General features: G+C 48.2%; 1 protein-coding gene across 1 annotated transcript in view; it reads right to left on the bottom strand.

Annotated features, from left to right (window-relative positions):
• CLSTN2 (calsyntenin 2) overlaps positions 1–19,194 on the bottom strand; it is a 611,171-nt gene that overhangs the window by 89,787 nt on the left and 502,190 nt on the right. The window contains exons 6-7 of the mRNA XM_057738942.1: positions 11,979–12,164; positions 1,370–1,618 (exon numbers count right to left, since the gene is read on the bottom strand). Coding sequence (XP_057594925.1) covers positions 1,370–1,618; positions 11,979–12,164 — 435 coding nt within the window. The remainder of the gene's footprint in view (positions 1–1,369; positions 1,619–11,978; positions 12,165–19,194) is intronic.

The following is a 19,194-nucleotide window of genomic DNA, read 5'->3' as shown; positions in this document are numbered from 1 at the left end:
CCTCTGTCTCAGTTTCTACATCCAGAAAATACGTTAATATTTACTGCACAGATTGACTGAAACAGGAAATATGGGGTCCTGGTAGTAGCATAATGTGGACTAAAACCAGAAATAATAACGATAATGGTCATAACAACGTCAGGTGAGTTAGTCGAGCCCAGATTTTATTACACGTTTACTGTCCCCATTTTTACCTATGGGAAAACTAAAGCTCAGTGAGATTAGCAGCTCCTAGATTTTCCTTAAGTAGTGGAAAAGCTGTGATGTGAACTTTGCCCAACAGCAGAGCTGAGCGTTCAGCTGTTCTTCTAGACTATCTTCTCACTGCAGTATCTGCTGTAGTGAGAATGTAGTTATCATTTATCTGGGGTATTTTAACAAGAATAGCATTTGAAATGGGAAATTGTGGAATTATAAGTTAAGATAGACATGACATTTTCATAAGATATCAGCGTATTGTGTGTGTGTTTGCAATGTGGGATGTGGTGACCAGAGCATGGGGTTGGAATTAATTGGATCTAAGCTTACATTTCTGATACTTACTGGCTGTATAAAGTGGGACAAGTTACTTAACCTCTCAGGGATGTTTCCTTACCTTAAAACAGGAAGCACAGTTAATGCTTTTGTAAAATTGTTTGTAGAGATGTGAGGCACTGTTTAGAACAGGAAGAGCTAACAGATTACACTTCCGGTGCATGAGGTACTGTTCTAATGTGCTATACATACATTGTCATTTAATCCTGATAAAAACCCTACAATACTAAAATGCCCATTTTATAGACTGGGAAAGTGAGGCACAGAGAGGTTAACCAACTTGCCCAAGGTCACAGCTGATAAGTGGTGGAGTGTTTTTAACCACCAAGCTGTGAACTACCTTACACAGGCTCAGCGTGCCGAAAAATGCCCAGCAAAGCTTAGCTGTCATTATTACGCACAGCAGGGATTTTCAAACTACTGGTGTAAATTAGCGGGACCTTTTCATTGAAAATAAACTTTTGGAAATCTGTCTGTATTTAACACAGTGAAGATGGAGCTGCTTTGCTTGAAGTAAGGATGAAGCCTCCCCCTCCCCCACCTCACACAGCAGCCCTAAGTTACTCCTGGGGAGGCTGGGATTCTGAAGAACCCAGTCTGGAAACCACCAGTTCCAGCTTTTTGACTCTTTCTGTCTGTACCCTGCCTCCCTTTCCTGGTCCTGTTCTACTCCAAGCCGAGGAAATCAGCAACCAGAAAACCAGAGACCAGAATATTTTCCCAGGGTGCCTGTCACACTCCCACATTTCTCCCATGCCCTTGGTGGCCGTGGCCGTGCTTGACCAGCTGGGACATAAGGGGAAGCTGCTGGGAGGGCTGGATGCCAGAGGCTCACCGGTTTTATCTGAGTTGCAGAGGATGGTTTCCTTCTCGGCTCTCACACCAGGACTGGGGCCGTGCTTCATCCACATGGTGATGGTGAACTGGTCTGTCAGGTTCTTGGGCACAACCCCATCAGGGATCTTGGCACCTTGCCTGCCATCAAACTTGAAGATCAGCTCGCTGCTGTCCACCAGAAGTCCTGCGGTCCAGTTGGTGGCAGCGCTGGGGGATGGCAAGAGGTCGATGATGCCAGAGGAGGCTCCTGCAGGCGATGGGGACAGAAAGAGCAAAGGGTCATTCCTCCCAGAGCGGGCATCCTCATTTTCTGTTTTCTGCTCCTCGGTCAGAATTAACTAATAGACATACCTACCCAGAGCTAGGTGCTCAGCCCTGAGCTAGGTGACTTGAGAAAAGAAGAGTTAAATGTCATCCTTGACCAAGTTGCTTATGGTCGGCTTGGGGAGGCATCCGTGACTTACAGACAAGAGTATTGCATGTGGGAAGACAGTGCAATTAACATTATAGAAGAAAAAAGTGCTGGAAGAATTTAGAGAAATGCAATTACCCTGGGGGTTTTGATAAGCAGACAAGGTTCCTGAAGAAGGCCAGGGTCTGGCTCAGATCAATAGACTCATTCATGCGCTCATCCATCCATTAACCTGTCAGCCATTTATTGAGCACCGGCCAGGCGCCAAGCTCCCTGCTGGATGCTGGCAAAGTAAAGGTGAATCAGCACAGTCCCTGACCTGGAGCTCAGACCGACAAATGGACAGATGCCTGGGATGCAGTGTGATCACAGCTGTGACGTGGAAAGTTCTAAGTTCTGATCTCACGAGAAGGAGTGTGAGTCACTTTGTCCTCACCACACTTTTTTCCAACCATTTGTTTAGGCCAAATGGTACAGCCGTTGAGAACACGGGTTCTGAAGTCAGCAGAACTTGAATGTGATGACTTGTGACAGCCCGGCTTGCTAGCCTTGTGACTGTGAGCACTGAATTCACCTTTCCGACTCTCTACCCCTTTCTCTGCCACCTGCCCTCCCAGGTGTTGTCCCAAGACACAAATCTGCCTCTGACATTCCCACGGCCTCAGGGATAAACAGGGCACATTAGCTATAACTCTGTCGTTATTCTTAGAGTTATTATTTCTGCTACACTATGATTCCAGGCTAAGGATAACCTGAGGCCGCGGAGTGTCAGAGGCAGATTTGTGTTTTGGGAGAAACACACCAAGGCTTTGTGGACGGTGGAGCTGACTGAGCTGGACAGGCTGGCCCAGAAGACAGGACGGCTGGGAGGGTAACTGGGCCCCCATGGATTTCTCGCTGAAGCCCAGGTACTGTCAGCAGTGTTCTCCATACCCTTACACTTCACAGAGGAGCAGGCCTCAGCTACTCAGGGGAGAAGGAGGGACAGGGGCTTCCTGACACCAGGGAAGAAGGCCCAGGGAGTCCAAGGTGTGCTGGGTGCAGGGGACAAAGGGTGTGGGGGCCCCCTCCTGGCACAGCACTGAGCAGGCAGCCGTAAATGGGTTTAATGGACAGTGGTTGTGTGTATTACCTGCCATTTGTCAGGGATCGTTGGACTTCTGAATCCTGTATATCAGAGCCTCATCTCACCTAGGGGCTGTGTTCCAGACTCAGCCACCACAAACATCTCCTACAGTTAAAATGACCCATGAAAATCCCTCAGGAAGGTGTCATATTGGAAACCAATGTACTTCTTTGATAACCTTTAACTCAGCCAGTTTTCCCTCCAGCCTTGGAACAGATGCCTATTGGTTTGCAGTTGAAGGTTGGCTGTGTGAAATATTTGTATCCTTAGAGCCAGACGCTCTGCTTAGCACTGTGAGGAGCTTGCGGTGGGAGAGGCCTTTGGGACCCGCAGTGTCTGAGATGTGGGAGGGTGGGAGGTGGGGGTGGAGATTCTGGTCTCTTAGTTCACGATCACCCTGTAGCTGTGCTGATCAAGAGGAGGTGTGGGCAGGATTGAATGCATTATTAACATGCATTTGTCTTGAGGCTTTTGCCTGGTAGCGTGCCTGACACATAGTAGGTGCTCCATTAATGTTTATAACTGCCTTTCCTTCTACCCAGTGCCTCCGCGAGACGCTTCTGGACACCACTGAATGCTCACATGAGCCTGTTCACCCAGCCTCTTGTCCATGCCCCACACCTCTCGTCAATATTACTCGTTCTCCTATAATCCTTGAGACTTATTTGATGTCCATTTTACTTAACTGATAAGCTAATTCACACTAATGTTTTAATGACTAACAAAGCCTTAAAGGTTATCACCCTCCACAGGTATTTGAAAGAAAGAAATCTATCAAGGTGGCAACAGGTAGAAGATTTGGGGGTGCTGGGGAGTGGGAGATACTTGGTCTTTGGACCAAGTTCATCTTCCTACAAGCCCTCAGAATCATGCAACCTGGCAACAGCTTCTCTGCCCCATGAGTAACTTGGCTCAGACATCAGGATTTGTGCAGCAGGATGACAGCCGGTGACTAGGGCACATACAGAATGTGTGGGTTTCTGAGATTTCAGGTGGCTGGGGAGACGCAGGCTGACCACGCAGGGTTCCTGACTTCTAGCTCGAGCCAGTGCAGCCAGCACAATCTAGCAGGGCACAGTACAGGGGTGCGTGTCTGGCGGCCGCCAAGGTCAGCTTCACCACCACACAGAGCCACAGGCCTGCGCACGGGGGAGCCAGGGCGCGGTTGACAGGGCTCAGAACTCCTTGAGGTTCCTTTTTGCCTGAAGACCTTCCTGTTGTTACAGAGCAAATGTTCCTGCAGAATTCATGCTGTAATTAACACCTTCGACTAGCAAAGGAGCTGATTGTAAATTTTCCCCCAAACAAGCCTGGATGTAGGGAGGGAAGTGCAGAGCAAGGACAAGTCGGGGTGATGGGGGAGAAGACAGAAAGAGAAGGTTAGGAGCAAAATTGGTTACGTCTTGCCAAAGGCCAGCCCTGGTCAGGGTTATTCTATACACGTATATTTAGGGAGATTTACTGTTCAGAGTTACAGACACTTATTCTTTTTTTTAATTGATGTATAGTTGATTTACAGTGTTATGTTAGTTTCAGCAGTACAGCAAAGTGACTCAGTTATACATATGTATACATTCTTTTTTTATATTCTTTTCCATTATGGTTGATCCCAGGATATTGAAAATAGTTCCTTGTGCTATACAGTAGGACCCTGTTGTTTATGCATTCGATATGAAATAGCTTACATCTGCTAAACCCAAACTCCCACTACATCCCTCCTCCACCCCCCTACTCCTTAGCAACTCCGAATCTGTTCTCTATGTCTGTGAGTTTGTTTCTGTTTTGTAGATATGTTCATTTGTGTTAGATTCCACATTTAAGTGATATCATATGGTATTTGTCTTTCTTTTTCTGACTTACTTTACTCAGTATGACAATCTCTAGTTGCATCCATGTTGCTGCAAATGGCATTATTTCATTCTTTTTTATGGCGGAGTAATATTCTATTGTATGTATGTACCACATCTTATTTATCCAGTCATCTGTTGATGGACATTTAGGTTGTTTCCATATCTTGGCTATTGTAAATAGTGCTGCTATGAACATAAGGGTGTATGTATCTTTTTGAATTACAATTTTGACAGAACTTTATTCTTATTTTCCTTGAAACATTTTATTGGGCACTAAGTGAGTACCAGACTTGAATTAAGTACTTCAATGCTTTTTCTGAGTGACTCATCTATGTGGTGAATACTATTACCATTCCAGTTTACAGATAAGAAACCCTAGGCTCAGTGAGCCCAGAATCAGAACCAGCTAGTGAAGGGACCCGTCAGCAGGGCTTGCCAGCCCCAAAGCCCACACTCCCGCTGCACCGCCAAAATCAACCTGGAGGAAGTTCTTGCAACCTCCTGCACATTTTTTAAAAATTGAAGTATAGTTGATTTACAATATTGTGTTAGTTTCAGGTGTACAAAGTGACTTGGTTACACACACACATATATATCCTTTTTTAGATTCTTTTCCATTATAGTTTATTACAAGATAGTAAATCTAGTTCCCTATGCTACACAGTAAAACCTTCTTGTTTATTTTATATAAGGTAGTGTGCATCTGTTAATCCCACACTCCCAACTTATCCCCACCCACCCCCAACCTCCTGCACATTTTACAAACATGGTAACTGAGGCCCAGAGAGGGGAAATGACTTGACCAGGATCACACAGCCACACAGTAGGCCAGAGGCAGGCCAAGCTCTCAGACATGCAGAAATATTCTTTCTACCACATAGCATAGTCCCGCCAAACCCAGCCCAGCTCCCAGGACCCCACCTCCCTGTACAGGTGGCTGTCTGCAGAGAGGCATGTGCCCTGGCCGGACCATCGATGTGGAGCCCCATGCCTTCCCTGGTGAGGGCAGCAGTGTGCCACCCTGCCCAACCCACAGATGTTGCCTCCCGGAAAGCATCAAGCTGCATGTCACCAGATGGTGCAGGCTTCCACAGACTTAACGGATTGCCTTTCATTTTTCAGTGCACTTAAATAAACTGAGTGAGATTTCCTTTCTCCTGCAGTTCTCTCTCCTCTCCCCGGGGGGAAATGGGATGCGTAACTCGCAAAGATGGCGCAGCATCGTCTGCACGTTAGTGTGTACTTAAGATATACTTCGTCCCCGGGACCCCCCAGGCTGCTGAGAGGTCACCCTGGCCTGGTGCACAGCATCTGCTGCCAGAGTGCAGGGGGCTTGCAACCAGACGAGAGGTCTGGTGTGAGGTCCCTGAGCCCTAGCAGGGTGGGGAAGGCTCTCTGAGCCAGCAAGTAGATAAAGACAGGGGTGAATTAGGCAGATTTCAGGACATGTGGTGGAGTAAGAGTCCACATGGAGCCCGGGCACAGTGGTCACCATCTGGACTTCTTAACTGCAGGCTTTACATGCTGCTCTGCGTGGCCTTGGTGAGGACAGAGTGTCCTTAGCGTTTCATGGTGGGCCTGTGGCCGTGGTGACAGACATGGCACCTTGGCCTGTCTCCTCGTGGTCCACTGTGGGGCACTGAAAGGGATGGGGAGGAGGGGAGAGTCTCAGGGGAGAGGAACCATTGTAATCCAGGACAGAAGCTTCATTCTAGAGTATTCTCACGCTTAGCAAGAGCAACTCCCTATTGCTTCATTAAATGCTTATGTAATGTCCAAGGTATGCCAGGCACTGTGCTGAGAATGCAGAAATGAACCAGACAGAGATGGGCTCTACCTCTAGTTACCCAGTAGAAAGTCCTTCAGTTTTGGTAGGTGGAAGAGTTCATGGACAGAGAGTCTCAGGGGAAGCCAGGGAGGCCCTCTTGACAAAGGCTGTACTTGAACTACATGATGATAGAAAGCATTCTGTTCTCAACATACTTTTCTGACCCACTGATAGCACTTGGCTGTGTGACTTGTTCTGATCAATGAAATGTGAGTGCAAGTGACGTGTATCTTAGGGCAGACGCTTTAAGAGCCAGTCCATGGTTCACCACATGTTTTTTACATCTGCCATGAGATCAACAATGTTCTAGATAGAGGCTCTTCTGTTAGCCTGCATTCCAGTGGGAAACCAACATAGAACAGAGCCACAGTCAACCCAAGAAGGATGTATGGTAGGAATGGAAAATAAACCTTTGTTATTTTAAGCCAATAGATTTTGGGATCATTTGTTACTGCAACATAACCTGCCCTATCCTGACTGCTAATCCACATAAGTGACTGACATCAGGGGCTACCATTCCCACTTCTCTATCTGTATACCTTTAGGATGGATGTGGAAGACTTTCTGATGTCTTTCTGGAGCTCACACCCTGTTGATCCTACCATCAGATGATCATTTCACCTCTGGAATCCTAGACAAGAGGTGTTCCTCAAAGACCTTAGAATCTCCAGGGGAAGCAAGCTGGGCTTTTGATGAGGATGGTCAGCAGGCTCTTGGGGGCAGGGCCTTGAATACCCAGTTGCTGACCAGCCTGGGCAAAGCCACTGCAGGCAAAAGCCTTCTCCCCAGAATAAGAGGGCATGCTAGATGGTAGCTGATTCATTGACCTCAAAGAAATCAGCATATCCAGAGAGAAGTCTACTGCCCACGGTCATCATGCATGAGTCAGTGTGTGCAGCCCTTACTCATGTGTGAGTAGTGATTTAATCAGATCCCCAACACGTGTGCATCAATTTTTCCTTAGAGTCAGAGGCCCACTTCAGCTCCCTGAGAATGGAAGCACTGGTTATGACTGGTGGACTTGTGCTGCCCCCCACCCCAGAAGCTCCAGCTCTTTAGGAGCATCTTGGAGGAACTGATGATGGCTCCCCATAGTTGGGCTATGCTGAGGGTGTAAAAGCCTCGAACCATGATTCTTAGTAAGGACAAGCTCTGTTAAGCTGCACGGTGTAGTAGAAAGCCATGGGCTGAACTTTTTTTACATGTGTCTCCCCCCCGCCAGGAGACTGAATTGTTAAGTGGTCTTATTAACTTCTAGATAACCTCATGAGTTTGAGCATTTGGACACAACAAATATTTGCTGAATTAATAAATTCATGCATGAATGAATGAATGGATGGATGGATGGATGGATTCTCTACAAAAACCTCTTGGGCTTACAAGTATATAAATCCTGAGAACAACCCACTGTCTGATGATCTGAACTGGTCTGATGGATCAATCCCCTGATTGAACTGCAGGCTCTCACTCTGCAGGCTTTCCTTCAACAGGACCCATCCTCAGAGCTCTTGACTCTACATACAAAACAGCTGATGCCAGGCGTTGTATGGGGAGGTGCTAGCCAGATGCCAGGAGGCTGTGAGTCCAGGGAGGAGCAGCCCTGGCCTTGGGGCCCTGAAGGACACGGGTGTCACAGACTGCTTTGCTGTTTATTGTAATATGCAGTGACTCAGGGGCATGGAAGCAGGCCTTTTCTTGGGCTCTGGCTAATGTCACATTTAATTTGGCCACAGTGCCTCACGGGGGCTTCACTGTGCATTTCATTCTCAAGGCAGTTCTGTGACACTTCACCCCGGGAAAGCCTGGGACTGAGATGGCAGAGCCCTTCATCTTGAATCTCTGAATTCAGAGCAAGTGATGAGCAGCTTGTCCAACTTCCCCGAGAGGCCTGGCTTCATGTAAAGGGAGGGTGGTGGGGGACCATGTTAGGCCAAGTCTGGTCCTACCACAAGTGAAAGGGACACAGGTGCAGGGCCCTGCATCGTTTTTGTTTCAAGGTGGAATGGACGTGGCTCAGTGCACAAACCGCAAGGAGCAATATGCCTGATGTCCGGTGCTCCCCTGGACACAAAGAGGCTATTTCTGGTGCTGCTGCACCTGCCAGATACTTTCCGACAGCAGCTTTGCCCAACTGTCGTCTGATGGCCCCTTAGGCAGGATTCCATCACTGCTCCTTGGGAAGCGATGTTTCAGGAGGAGGAAGCAGGTGGGCAGTGACCAAACCTCCACAAGATGCCTCTGGGGAGACACCCTTGCCTGGGCCACTGCACAACTACAGTGTCACAGAAGCAACACCAGAACTCAAAGGCACCAGGAAGCACAGAGGGCGGGCAACTATTGACTTTAGGGACCGGTTTGGAATGGTGAAGGAGAGAGATTCTAGCAGGAAGAAAACATGAACCAAAGCCTAGGGATGGGAATGAGCTGGGAACGGGGACAAATGGGGTGCCCTAGCCAAGAAGAGACAGGACACCTGGAAGAAACGGGTTATAACGATGGGTCAGAGGGATGGAGGTGGGTCCTTGGGAGGGTGGAGAGTCAGTCTAGAGCTGGGCACCCACACCCGGATATTGCACAGGTTCCTGTCATCACTGGCCCCTAAATCTGCCCTTGCCCCACATTTCTAGTTCTGGTTGGTGGCACGCGCATCCAGTCAGATGCTCACATTAGAATCGTCTAAGATTCCTTCCTTTTCACTGCTGACAGCTAATCAATGACTGACTCTTGCTGATTTTGCCTCCTACATCCGTCTTAAATTTATCCCTACCGCCACTCCCCCGGTTCAGAAATCTTTATCTCTTGCTTAGACTATGGCCATAACACCCTAATTGGTCTCCCTGTTTCCATCCAAAGTCAGTAAAGATTTGTAGAATGAAACATGCATGAACGCTGAGGCTTACAGTGTCATGGTAGCTCCCTGGCTGGGAAATCCCGCCAGCGACGTGTCTACCGTCCACTGAAAACGCAGAAGTGTTTGTCTTCAGAACCAAAGGTGCCCCATGGGAGTCAGGAATTACAACCCAGACCCTACTTTAGAAGCCACCCGCCCGCCTTTCCCTCACGTTTTGGAGAGCGCGTGGGGCCTGAGGAAGTGGACCCCAGCACAGATAGGCATCCATCTCATTCAGCTGCCTCTGCCCTTTCTTCCTGAACTCTCCCGCTCCGGATTCAGGAGTCAGGCTCCTAACCTGGGGGCGGGAGTGGCCCTGCCCGTCAGGCTCACTCAGGGTTCCCAGAAGCGCTTCCAGCGGGTGGCACTGCCGGGAAGGTCACCAGAAAGACACACAGACTTCTCTTAACAAAGGGTCGCTCCCAGCACCAGATAAGCGCGCATCTCAGGGGAACGTGCTTTCCCAACTGAATGAACCTGCCTTCCTGCCAGGCGAGGCTGGCAGCCCAGAAGGAATGAGCTACATTAACAACCAGATGCAATTTGGCTCTAAAGTTTCTTCCCTCAGAAAATCCTCCTCACGCTCCCTATCTGCTGGTCTCCCCCCAGCAACATTCAGCATCAAATCACCAGTGCGTGCCCTTGGGCCCATCTGATCTTTAACAAGCCGATTCTATCATCTCCTTCTAACCTGGAGGAGTTTAGGAAATGACCATCACCCGCGGTGGCGGGGGAGGGGGGTTGAGTTGACTTATAATTCAGGTGCGCGGGGAGCGAAATGGGATCTTCATTCACAGTAAGACGTCGTTGGAGCTGACCTCTTTGCATGTGGAGTGAAGGAGAGCACCGGAGGCAGTTTTCTCAGTACTGCGGGACCTTCATAGCCATTTTCACAAGAGCTGTTTGGAATACTGAGCTTGTGAGGTTTTCCCCAATCTCCTGCATCATTCTGGAAAAACCTGCCTTCCTGCAGGCCCTGCTTGCCAGCCTGGTGACATGATAAATGGGACATGGTGATACCCTAGCAGGGCGTACTTCACATTCGGTTCTCAAATTGTCACTTGGACCTTTGGTTGAGAGCTGTGTGGGTGAAGGGGTGTGTGTGTGTGTACCTGTGTGTGCATGTCTGTACCTGTGTGTGTGTCAATCTTGAGAGAGGAAAACGGCCCCAAAGAGAGTAGTGGAGGGGTCCCTGGGAGGGGATGCCGGCTACACTGTGTGTTCAGGAGCCTCCTTTTCCTTTGATGGAGAAGGAGTTACCCCCAAGTGTATGCCTCGTCTAAGAGTAAGCTCTTTCCTAAGCTGCCCACAGCCCAGCTGGAGAGTCCATGTGAGGGCCTGAATATGCTTGGCGTGACCAGGAAAAACTTGAAATATACGTGGTGGGGATGGAGGAGGCCCGTCAACCCACCCATGGTCTGGTTTACCAAGCACAGGGGACCATTCCCACCGTATTGAGTGTCTTATTCCACAGCTGACTTGAAAGGTTCACATTCCAGCTCCAGAGGCCTGGCCCAGTGTCACAGATACTGAGCCAAACAGCTCTTCATTCCCATAGACCTGCTTTCAAAGTCTGGCTCTGTCCCTTTCTATCTGTGTGAACTTGAACACGTCATTTTTCCTCTCTGGGCCTCAAAACGTCCATCTTTAAAACTGGATGAATAAGACCCCCCTCGGTGTGGATGGGGAGGTTAGGGTAGGGCATGTGAAGATTCTGGCAGGATGCACACTGCAGGTGCTCAAGAAAGCTAAGTAAGCTTCCTTGTGTAGAACCTCCGCCAGCCTGGCTCCTAGTTCTGGCCTGCTCCTTTCTTGGGGTGCCGTCTCTCAGCCTACGGACAGCAAGCCCTCTGTCCCCCACACTTGGACCCTTCACTGCCCCCACCTCCACTCCCACCCCATCTCTTCTTCTTGCACATGGGCAGCCAGGCCTGGCTCACTGGCACATGACCTGAGCAGTCGCACGGGGCCCCAACCTTGGTTTAATGCTTTGCTGTTGCTGCCTTAAAATTCTTAATAATTTTAGAAAAAGGATTCCACACTTTCATTTGCACTAATCCCTCAAGTTCTGTAACCGGTCCTGGAGAGGAGCCCCACCTCTCTCCAAGTGGCTGACACCACACCACCCTTCATGTTGGCCCCTAGGCAGGCACACCTCTGTAAAGCATCACAGCAGAAAGGAGCTGTGTTCCTTCAGGCCCTGTGCTCGGAGCTCTTAAATACATTGAGTCATGAATCCTTATTTTACTCATGAAGAATAGAGGCTTTGTCACATCGCTGGCCCACACCCATACACTTGGTACATGGTGGGATCTGATCAGGTAGGGCTGATGCTGAAAGCTATGCCCCCCAACCCTTTAACTGTAATAAATAAACAATATGCATCCAGGGATGACATATACCAATGCGATGGGGAGGGGCTGCTTCTTTCGCAATATAAGAAGATATGCTTTGTATGTATTGTTATCCAATTAAAAACTAATCCAAACAGGGAAACCTACCACATAATTTCTGAAGGGATTTCTCGGAGTAGGTCTCGCGGTCACAGCCCTTCCCGATGTAGTTGGTCTGCAGCTCCGTGGTGATCTGGATGGAGGACACGGCCCCGTCGCACGTCTCCAGGTGGATGCTGGGGAAGAGGGGCACGCTGCCCGAGCCGGGCTGGTACTCAATCCTCTTGGTCCAGTCTGAGCAAACAAGGAAAGGATGACGGTAAGTCAGGGACAGGCAGTTGCACTATAACACGTGTTTTGAAAATGTGAATTTGTTCCAACACTGTTGATATATTAGGAAACAGCTTGGGGATAATGGGAATTTCACATGTGCTTATGCAAGATTTCCTCCATGAGAAATACGAGGTATATGCAGAAACCTGCACCCAACTGAGCTGAGCTGAGCCACGTAGGAATGTACAAAACAGGCTCGGGCACCGACCTCAAACTTCTACACTTACTCCCTCCCCGTGTGTGAGGAGCCACACCCGCCCGCACCACAGTTACAATTTCCCATCCCGTTCAGGAAACCCTCTTCACAATAGTGCATCAGCAGCAACCTTTCCTGTGTCCCCTTCCGCAAGCAAACCTCAGGTCTCTTTGAGTACTACTTACTGTAGTACTTATCTACTTCCTAACCACGTAACCTGTGTAAAAATAAAACTGTGCTAATGTTTTCTCTTGTGTGCGTTTTTATGTGTCACTGATGACGTTTCTGAGCGTCGAGCCCCTCGCCTCATCTTCCCCATTTTGCCCAGCAAGGTGAGTTTTAGGAACATATACCTCTAGTCACAAGACAAAGGATAGCAAGGTGATTCAGGATTACATGAGGCCACAAGGTGAGGTGCAAGGATTCTTTCCTTTTCAGGGCCGTGACCTACTAAAGTAAGGCTGATGGTCTCATCCCTGCTTTTTAGTGGAAAAATGACTTGGAGACAATGAAGTATTGGAGAGGAACAAAATCACAATCAAAATGCACCACACAAAACAGAGCATCAACAAAAATAAACGCCGAGAGTGAGTGTACACATGAATTGATTGAAATAACAATAGCAGCCATTGAACGTCCAGCCCGGTCAAGGCCACGCTCACGGTGACGGGCAACAGCACTTGCTGACAATGACGCCTGCCTGAGAGGTCTGTGCAAGCCTGAGCCAGACTCATGGGTAGAAGTCTATATCTTTGAGGAGCGTGAGTTGTGGATACTATCAGTTTATGGATCTCAAACGCTTGCCTCATTGCTAGGTGGTATCCTTTTGCTGAAGTAGAAATAAAAATCTATGGCCTGCCTGCCCTCACCCTTGAGAAATTCAGAAAGCCCTGCATTTAGGGTCATTCAGCAGCCACCAAGGGGCTCCCCTAAAGCACCCCGTGGGCCACTGGCCGCCATCTCTAGGAAACCAGTGGCATGGAAGGGCTGGGCTGAGGGCCTCTGTCAGATGGCTTTGTTCAGCGAGCAAGCATTTGTTTGGGGTTCTTATGCACCTGGCTCTGCTTGGAGCAGCACGGATACAGCAGTGAAGGAGTTAGGAAGGGTCCCTGCCTAGAGAGAGAGGCAGACAATGAATACCATCCGTGCTGTCCTATCGGGGAGGGTAAGGGCTATGAAAGGAAAAGTGATGACGGAGAGGGATTTTTAGATGCGGAGAGCTCCTGTCTGAGCTGAGGTCTGAATGTCAAGGATGAATGCTCATGGGAAGCCTCCGAGAAGTTTGTTTGAAGTGGATGCAGCAATGATCTTGGCTTGACTCCATCAGGTCAGGAAGTTCTGGGCAGGTTAGGGAAGGCCTTCTAGCCTCAGGCACCTCATCAATGAAGTAGGGACCACAGTGTGGGGGTGAGGAAGGACCAGGTGCAACAATGTGGGCCTGGCATGCAGTAGGGCCCGATCCATGTTATTCCTGCCCCAGAGAGGAAGGGAGATGTTCATCCCCTCTGCACTACAACCCTGCAGCATTCTAGATAATGAGGTAGTTTGGGTTTAGCTCTGAATCCCCACATTAACCAGCCACACTTTAAGGGGTTTCTCTGAGCCATAAACAAAGATCGCACACCACGTTGTGAGGTTCATCACCAGGGAACTTGCCATGGGAGGATGTTTAGATGACAGCGACCACGGGTAAAAGAGAATATACCCAATTACATGTTTTTACTTAGAGCCCCCAGGAGCTGTGTCCTCTCCTGGAGGATGAGATCATGCAGCTGCTATAGCCCATGCTCTAGAGGCCCCAAGGTCAATCTAAAGGACAAATCACTGGTGGACAGAAGGGCTTTTTTCAGGTGTTTCTGAAAGTCACAGTGCTGTGAGCAGAGGTCCACACATGACCGTCTCGTCGCATCCGAGGTACAAAATATTTCATACCATTGTGCATTTGCTCATGCCATTTCTTCTGCATGCAGCTCTCTTTCTATTCTCTTCTGTCTGTGTACCCTTTCAGGATTTCTCCAGTCTGGGTAGAAACCCTCCGCTATGCTCTCACAGCATCTTCAACATTAGACTACGGCATTAGACTCCAAGCAGATGATTACTTGGAATCCCCATCGTGCTGCACAATGCCCAGCACAGAGCAGATGCTCACTAGACAGTGGTAGGAAGTGTGAATGGATTCTGTAGGATATCATCTTGGAATTATCCATTTGTGTGCCTGCCTCTTCCTGTAATGAGGAACTCTTTAAAGGCAGGAATTATGAGTTTATGTTTGATTCCCTCCACATCTAGCTCTGAGCACAGAAAATATTTGCTGGGTGGATCTGAGGAGCCCCAGAGACCTAACCTTGACTTTGGCCATGGCAGCCCTTCCTGAGCCTGTCTGTAGCTTCTCTGGTACTGCCTCTGTCTGCCCTTACCCTCAGTCCTAAAGAACCATCCATCCCAACACATGTTTGGTTCTCTTTGTTTTCAGCAAGGAAATTGGTCCAGAATTAATAATGGAGGAGTCTCTTCCCAATAACAAGACATGGTATCATGGAAAAGACCTCTTTCCTTCCCTTCCTCCCTCATCTCTCCCTGGATCCTCCTTTTCTTTAGAGATGCAGATTTAAAAAAAAGATGCAGGGGGACCTTCGTATGGCCTTACATCAGCAGTTCTTGAGTCTTTCCTCCTGCTAGTGGGTAAAAGATCCCCCATAACACCTCCTTCCAGAAGCCTCTTCTATTGGAGAAGCCCAAGACATCCTTGGTGTTGATTCCCTTTATTTTGTGGGGGCTGTGAGCATCTCTTTCTCATCTAGGTATTTTAGTGGTTATCTTTGTTGCAAAATTCCACCTCAAGTCCTTTTTAGAGGGAGTGTAAAGAAGCAAATAAATAATGAAGGAAAGTCAGTGGAGGTACAGTCCTAGCAAAGTTTTCATTCCCTTTGCCACCCCTGGTTGGGGGGGACAAGTCCCTCTCTGGAGAGAAATCAGGTACAAAAGAGCTTTAGGAACATCACATCTGCCAGTTGCTTTGGTGACCTCATGAGGCTTGTTTTTGAGGTTTTATGAAGAGCAGGTAAAATTGTAACTATACAGTAAAAGAAAGCAATGAAGCTTTCTGAGTGTAGCATCCTGGAGAGAGTGGGAAGCTCACACAAACATCTTTCGTTTTCCAAGGAGTTGGGGTGGGGATTAAGAGAGCAAAAGGCAAGTCATCAAATTCAGCCTTTGTCACAGGAAATATCTATTCATCTTCATTTTCTGGAGGGTAGAATGGCAGGATGGCTAAAATTATGACCTCTAAATTCAGGATGCCTGGGTCCAAATTCCAGCCCTCCCACTTCCTATCTGAACTCTGGGCAAACCACTTACCCACCCTGAGCCTCAAGAAAAGTAGCACCTACCGCCCAGGATCTGGGGATATTAAATGCAGAGCTGTCTCAGCCACAAACACAAGGAACCTATTCAACAGATACAGTATTGTTAAATAATCATTTATTCAATAACATTTATTGCAGGAAATAAGAGGACATACAATTATTAGTACCTGCAAGGTGCTAAGCACTTTTATGTCTGTTATTTCATTTAATCCTCCCAGCAACCCAGTAAGTGAGTGTTACCATCTTAATTGTGCAGATGGCAAAACTGTGGCTGAGAGTTGGTGTGACTTGCCCAAGGCCACAGGGCTCTTTTACAATAGCTCCTCCATGATTCTGAAGATTTGGTGGAACTGAGAATGGTGATTTTTACAGATTCATTTTTGAATATTCAATTTGCACTAGTATATTAAAAAAAAGATGATAATCTCTGATGCCGGTAAAGGATCAAGGAGTGTTGTCAGTTTCATCATTGCTTGACCTTGGGGGCAGTTTGTGGGGGCTGAGGGCTTGCTTTGATACCAAAGACTTGGAGTGATCTGGACTTGATTCTCATCTCTCCCAAATTCGGGTCATGTGACCTTTGCAAAGCAGTTGTCCTCTCTGGGCCTCCGGGGCCTTGTCTGTAGATTCAGGATAGTTACACCTCCTCGTGGGCTTGTCGTGAGCATTGAAGGCTAACGGCCCAACACAGTGACCTTCCTGCTGAAACCTCATTGTAGAAACATCCCACTCCCTGGTTCACAAGCTTCCTAAACTTCTCTGAGCCGTCCTGTTTGGAAACAAAATCTTTTCAATTTATAAGGGACCTAGAGACTATTTAATGAACTGTGGTTCCATTTTTTTCTCAAATGAAGAGAAAGGAAGTAGACCACCTGTTGTTTTAATAATCAGGCTTGATGACATCACAAATGTTCCTGAAAAGGTTAGCACTGGAATACCTTCAGGAATTAAATTCCTTCGTGGTGGATTACGGATTTAGAAACAGGTTGATTGTATTATAACTTTTGCTGAATTTGGGGAACATATATTTTCTCATCAGGAAAATATTAACCACGTGGAACTCTTTTATGAAACGCCTGGAAGTGGAAAAAAGCTAATCCAAAACCTCTGGAAAGCACAGACTTTGACAGCTCTTGTAATCCAAGACAATCAGGTCCATTGTTCCAATTCTGCACTCAGAGGTGACCCAGGTGGATGAAAGGGAAAGACACAGACGTGTCCAAATACTTTCTCTATCAGAGGAAGAAGCATCAGGTTTTCTAGGAAATTGCTGCATTCATACTAGGTAAGTGGCTGGATGTGGGCAGGCTGGGGAGTGGGAAGGATAGGAAAGGGGTCCTCCTGATTAGGGCTTGTTCAGGCAGCTGACACTCTAATCAGTCTCTGCAGGCATCAACCACCTGGCATCATTCCAGTCTTTCTTCTAAAGACGGGTGACTTTGATTTGGCGCCAAGGGACTTCCTTTCCTACTGGGAGAATCTAGGGAGGTACCTATGCTTAACAGCAAGCATCTTTATCTCCACTGGCATCCAGTGCGTCTGAGTTGGGGGTGAATGAAGAGGTAGAGATGGATTGGAGTGGTAAGTGGAGGTCAGATGATAGATGCTGGCTAAGAGGTTTGGGTTTTATCTTAGGCCCTGTGAAGAACCATAAATGGGTGTTTGGTGAGGGCATGAAGAATCCAGATTGTGCTTCAGATTCTACCACTCAGCAGCTGGCTGAGCCCTGGTGTTCATTTTCAGAACACTAGAACATTCCTGATTGCCACCTCTCCATCAACCCGCACAGAGGGTCACCTCTGACAGGGTCACACAGTGGGGAATTCACTTCACTTCAATTTAACTAAATTCAAGAGTGTTAACTCTGCAATTAGAGAGACTCAGCTCTGAACCATGACTCTGTCACTTTTTGGCTTTGTGTGGCCTTAGGTAAATCACTGAACCTCTCTGAGCTTTGTTTTTGCATCCATAGAATGATGACAACACAAGCTTACCTTGAGGAGTTGCTTTGGGAATTGGAGAAAAGCTATGCAAAGCACTAGGAACAGAGAGCTACTGCTACTACTACTATCATCAGTCTTGTATCATTCTTATCATTATTCTAGATGCCATGTGTTTCTTGAGCACCTACTGTGTGCCAGGCAGAGCCCTAGGCTTGGGAGGCAGAAAAGTGTGACTCACAACCCCTAACTGGATGGCGCTGGCGGTCAGGACAGTGGCAGCCACATAGCCAGCTTTAAGGCAGTCAGGGAGACAAAAAGCAGGTCCCAGAGAACAAAGAGGAAGAGGTAAGTTATGCCGACTGGGGTGATCAAAGGGGACTTCCTGGGGGAAGCGACCTGGGCTTTGTTTTAATACAGGTTGTATTATTATTTAAGTGTGATAAGGCCAACAGGTCAGGATATGATTGCCATTGAAAAGAGACTTTGTTATACTCACAAGTCCCAAAGAGAGGGGGCTCCACACCACTGGGGACGCATGGAGAAGCACCAGGGTCAGTCAGGAGGCAGAGGGAGAGGGGAAAACCATGGGCAAGAACCTTTATTATGTTTTCCATGGGAAGGAAGAGGCAACACAGGGTAAGCAGCCTTAGGAGCACCTAGTTTGTACAATTTCAGTGGCCTCTGGGGTGTAGGGGCTGTCCCTAGGTGTCTGGCACCTGGCCCTGGGGTGATTAGGGCAGGTGAATGTTGGCTGGAATGTGAGACCCTGATAAGAGGCGAGTGGGGATGTGGGTTCTGGGTTGGCTGTCTAGTGTTTGAAAAGCAAAAATTCCTTGCTCTCTCTAGGAATTAGCTAATTGAGAGGGGCAGTTCCTCTAGGCTGAGCAAGGCCCCAGTTGTCAAAGCATCAGGATGCAGGCAGGAGAAGGTGTGGCTAACACAGCACTATACAATGAGGGGCACTCGGGGGCAGAGAGGCCTTGGGGCTGTACAATGCCAATGGGTGCTATTTAGACGGAAAACAATGTGAATGGTGCCCCACTCAGGACTTAGAAAGTGTGGATAAATGTAAGGCCTCTAGGAGGCCTGGTGTGAGATGGGCCAGAAAGGAACTTTGGGGCCAGATTACAAGGGACTTAAGTGCTAAGCCAGGGAGGGGGCTTTTCTGTAAATGGGAGTGACAAGGCCGGCTTCTGAGACTCACCTTCTCTCTCCTCTCCCCACAGGGCACCTCGGGCGAATTCCCAGCCTGACCTTGGGTAGGGCTATGGTGACCCTTAGACAGCAGAGCACAGAGATGAGGGGTGAAGAGTCAGATGCCTGCCTCCTCTGCTTACCAGCTAGTGCTCCTTGGGCAGGACACACCCTGTGCCTCGATTTCCTTGTCTGTAAAATGGGGAAAAATTACAACTACATCTCATGGAGCTGGTGTGAAGATGAGGTAAGATCATACAAGTGGTAGAGCCAAGACTTGTGCCAGGCCCACG

Source organism: Hippopotamus amphibius, chromosome 6, assembly GCF_030028045.1.
Source record: "Hippopotamus amphibius kiboko isolate mHipAmp2 chromosome 6, mHipAmp2.hap2, whole genome shotgun sequence".
Taxonomy (NCBI): Eukaryota; Metazoa; Chordata; class Mammalia; order Artiodactyla; family Hippopotamidae; genus Hippopotamus; species Hippopotamus amphibius.
Note: the sequence above shows the minus strand (reverse complement) of the source record. Positions and strands in the feature narration are given on the sequence as shown.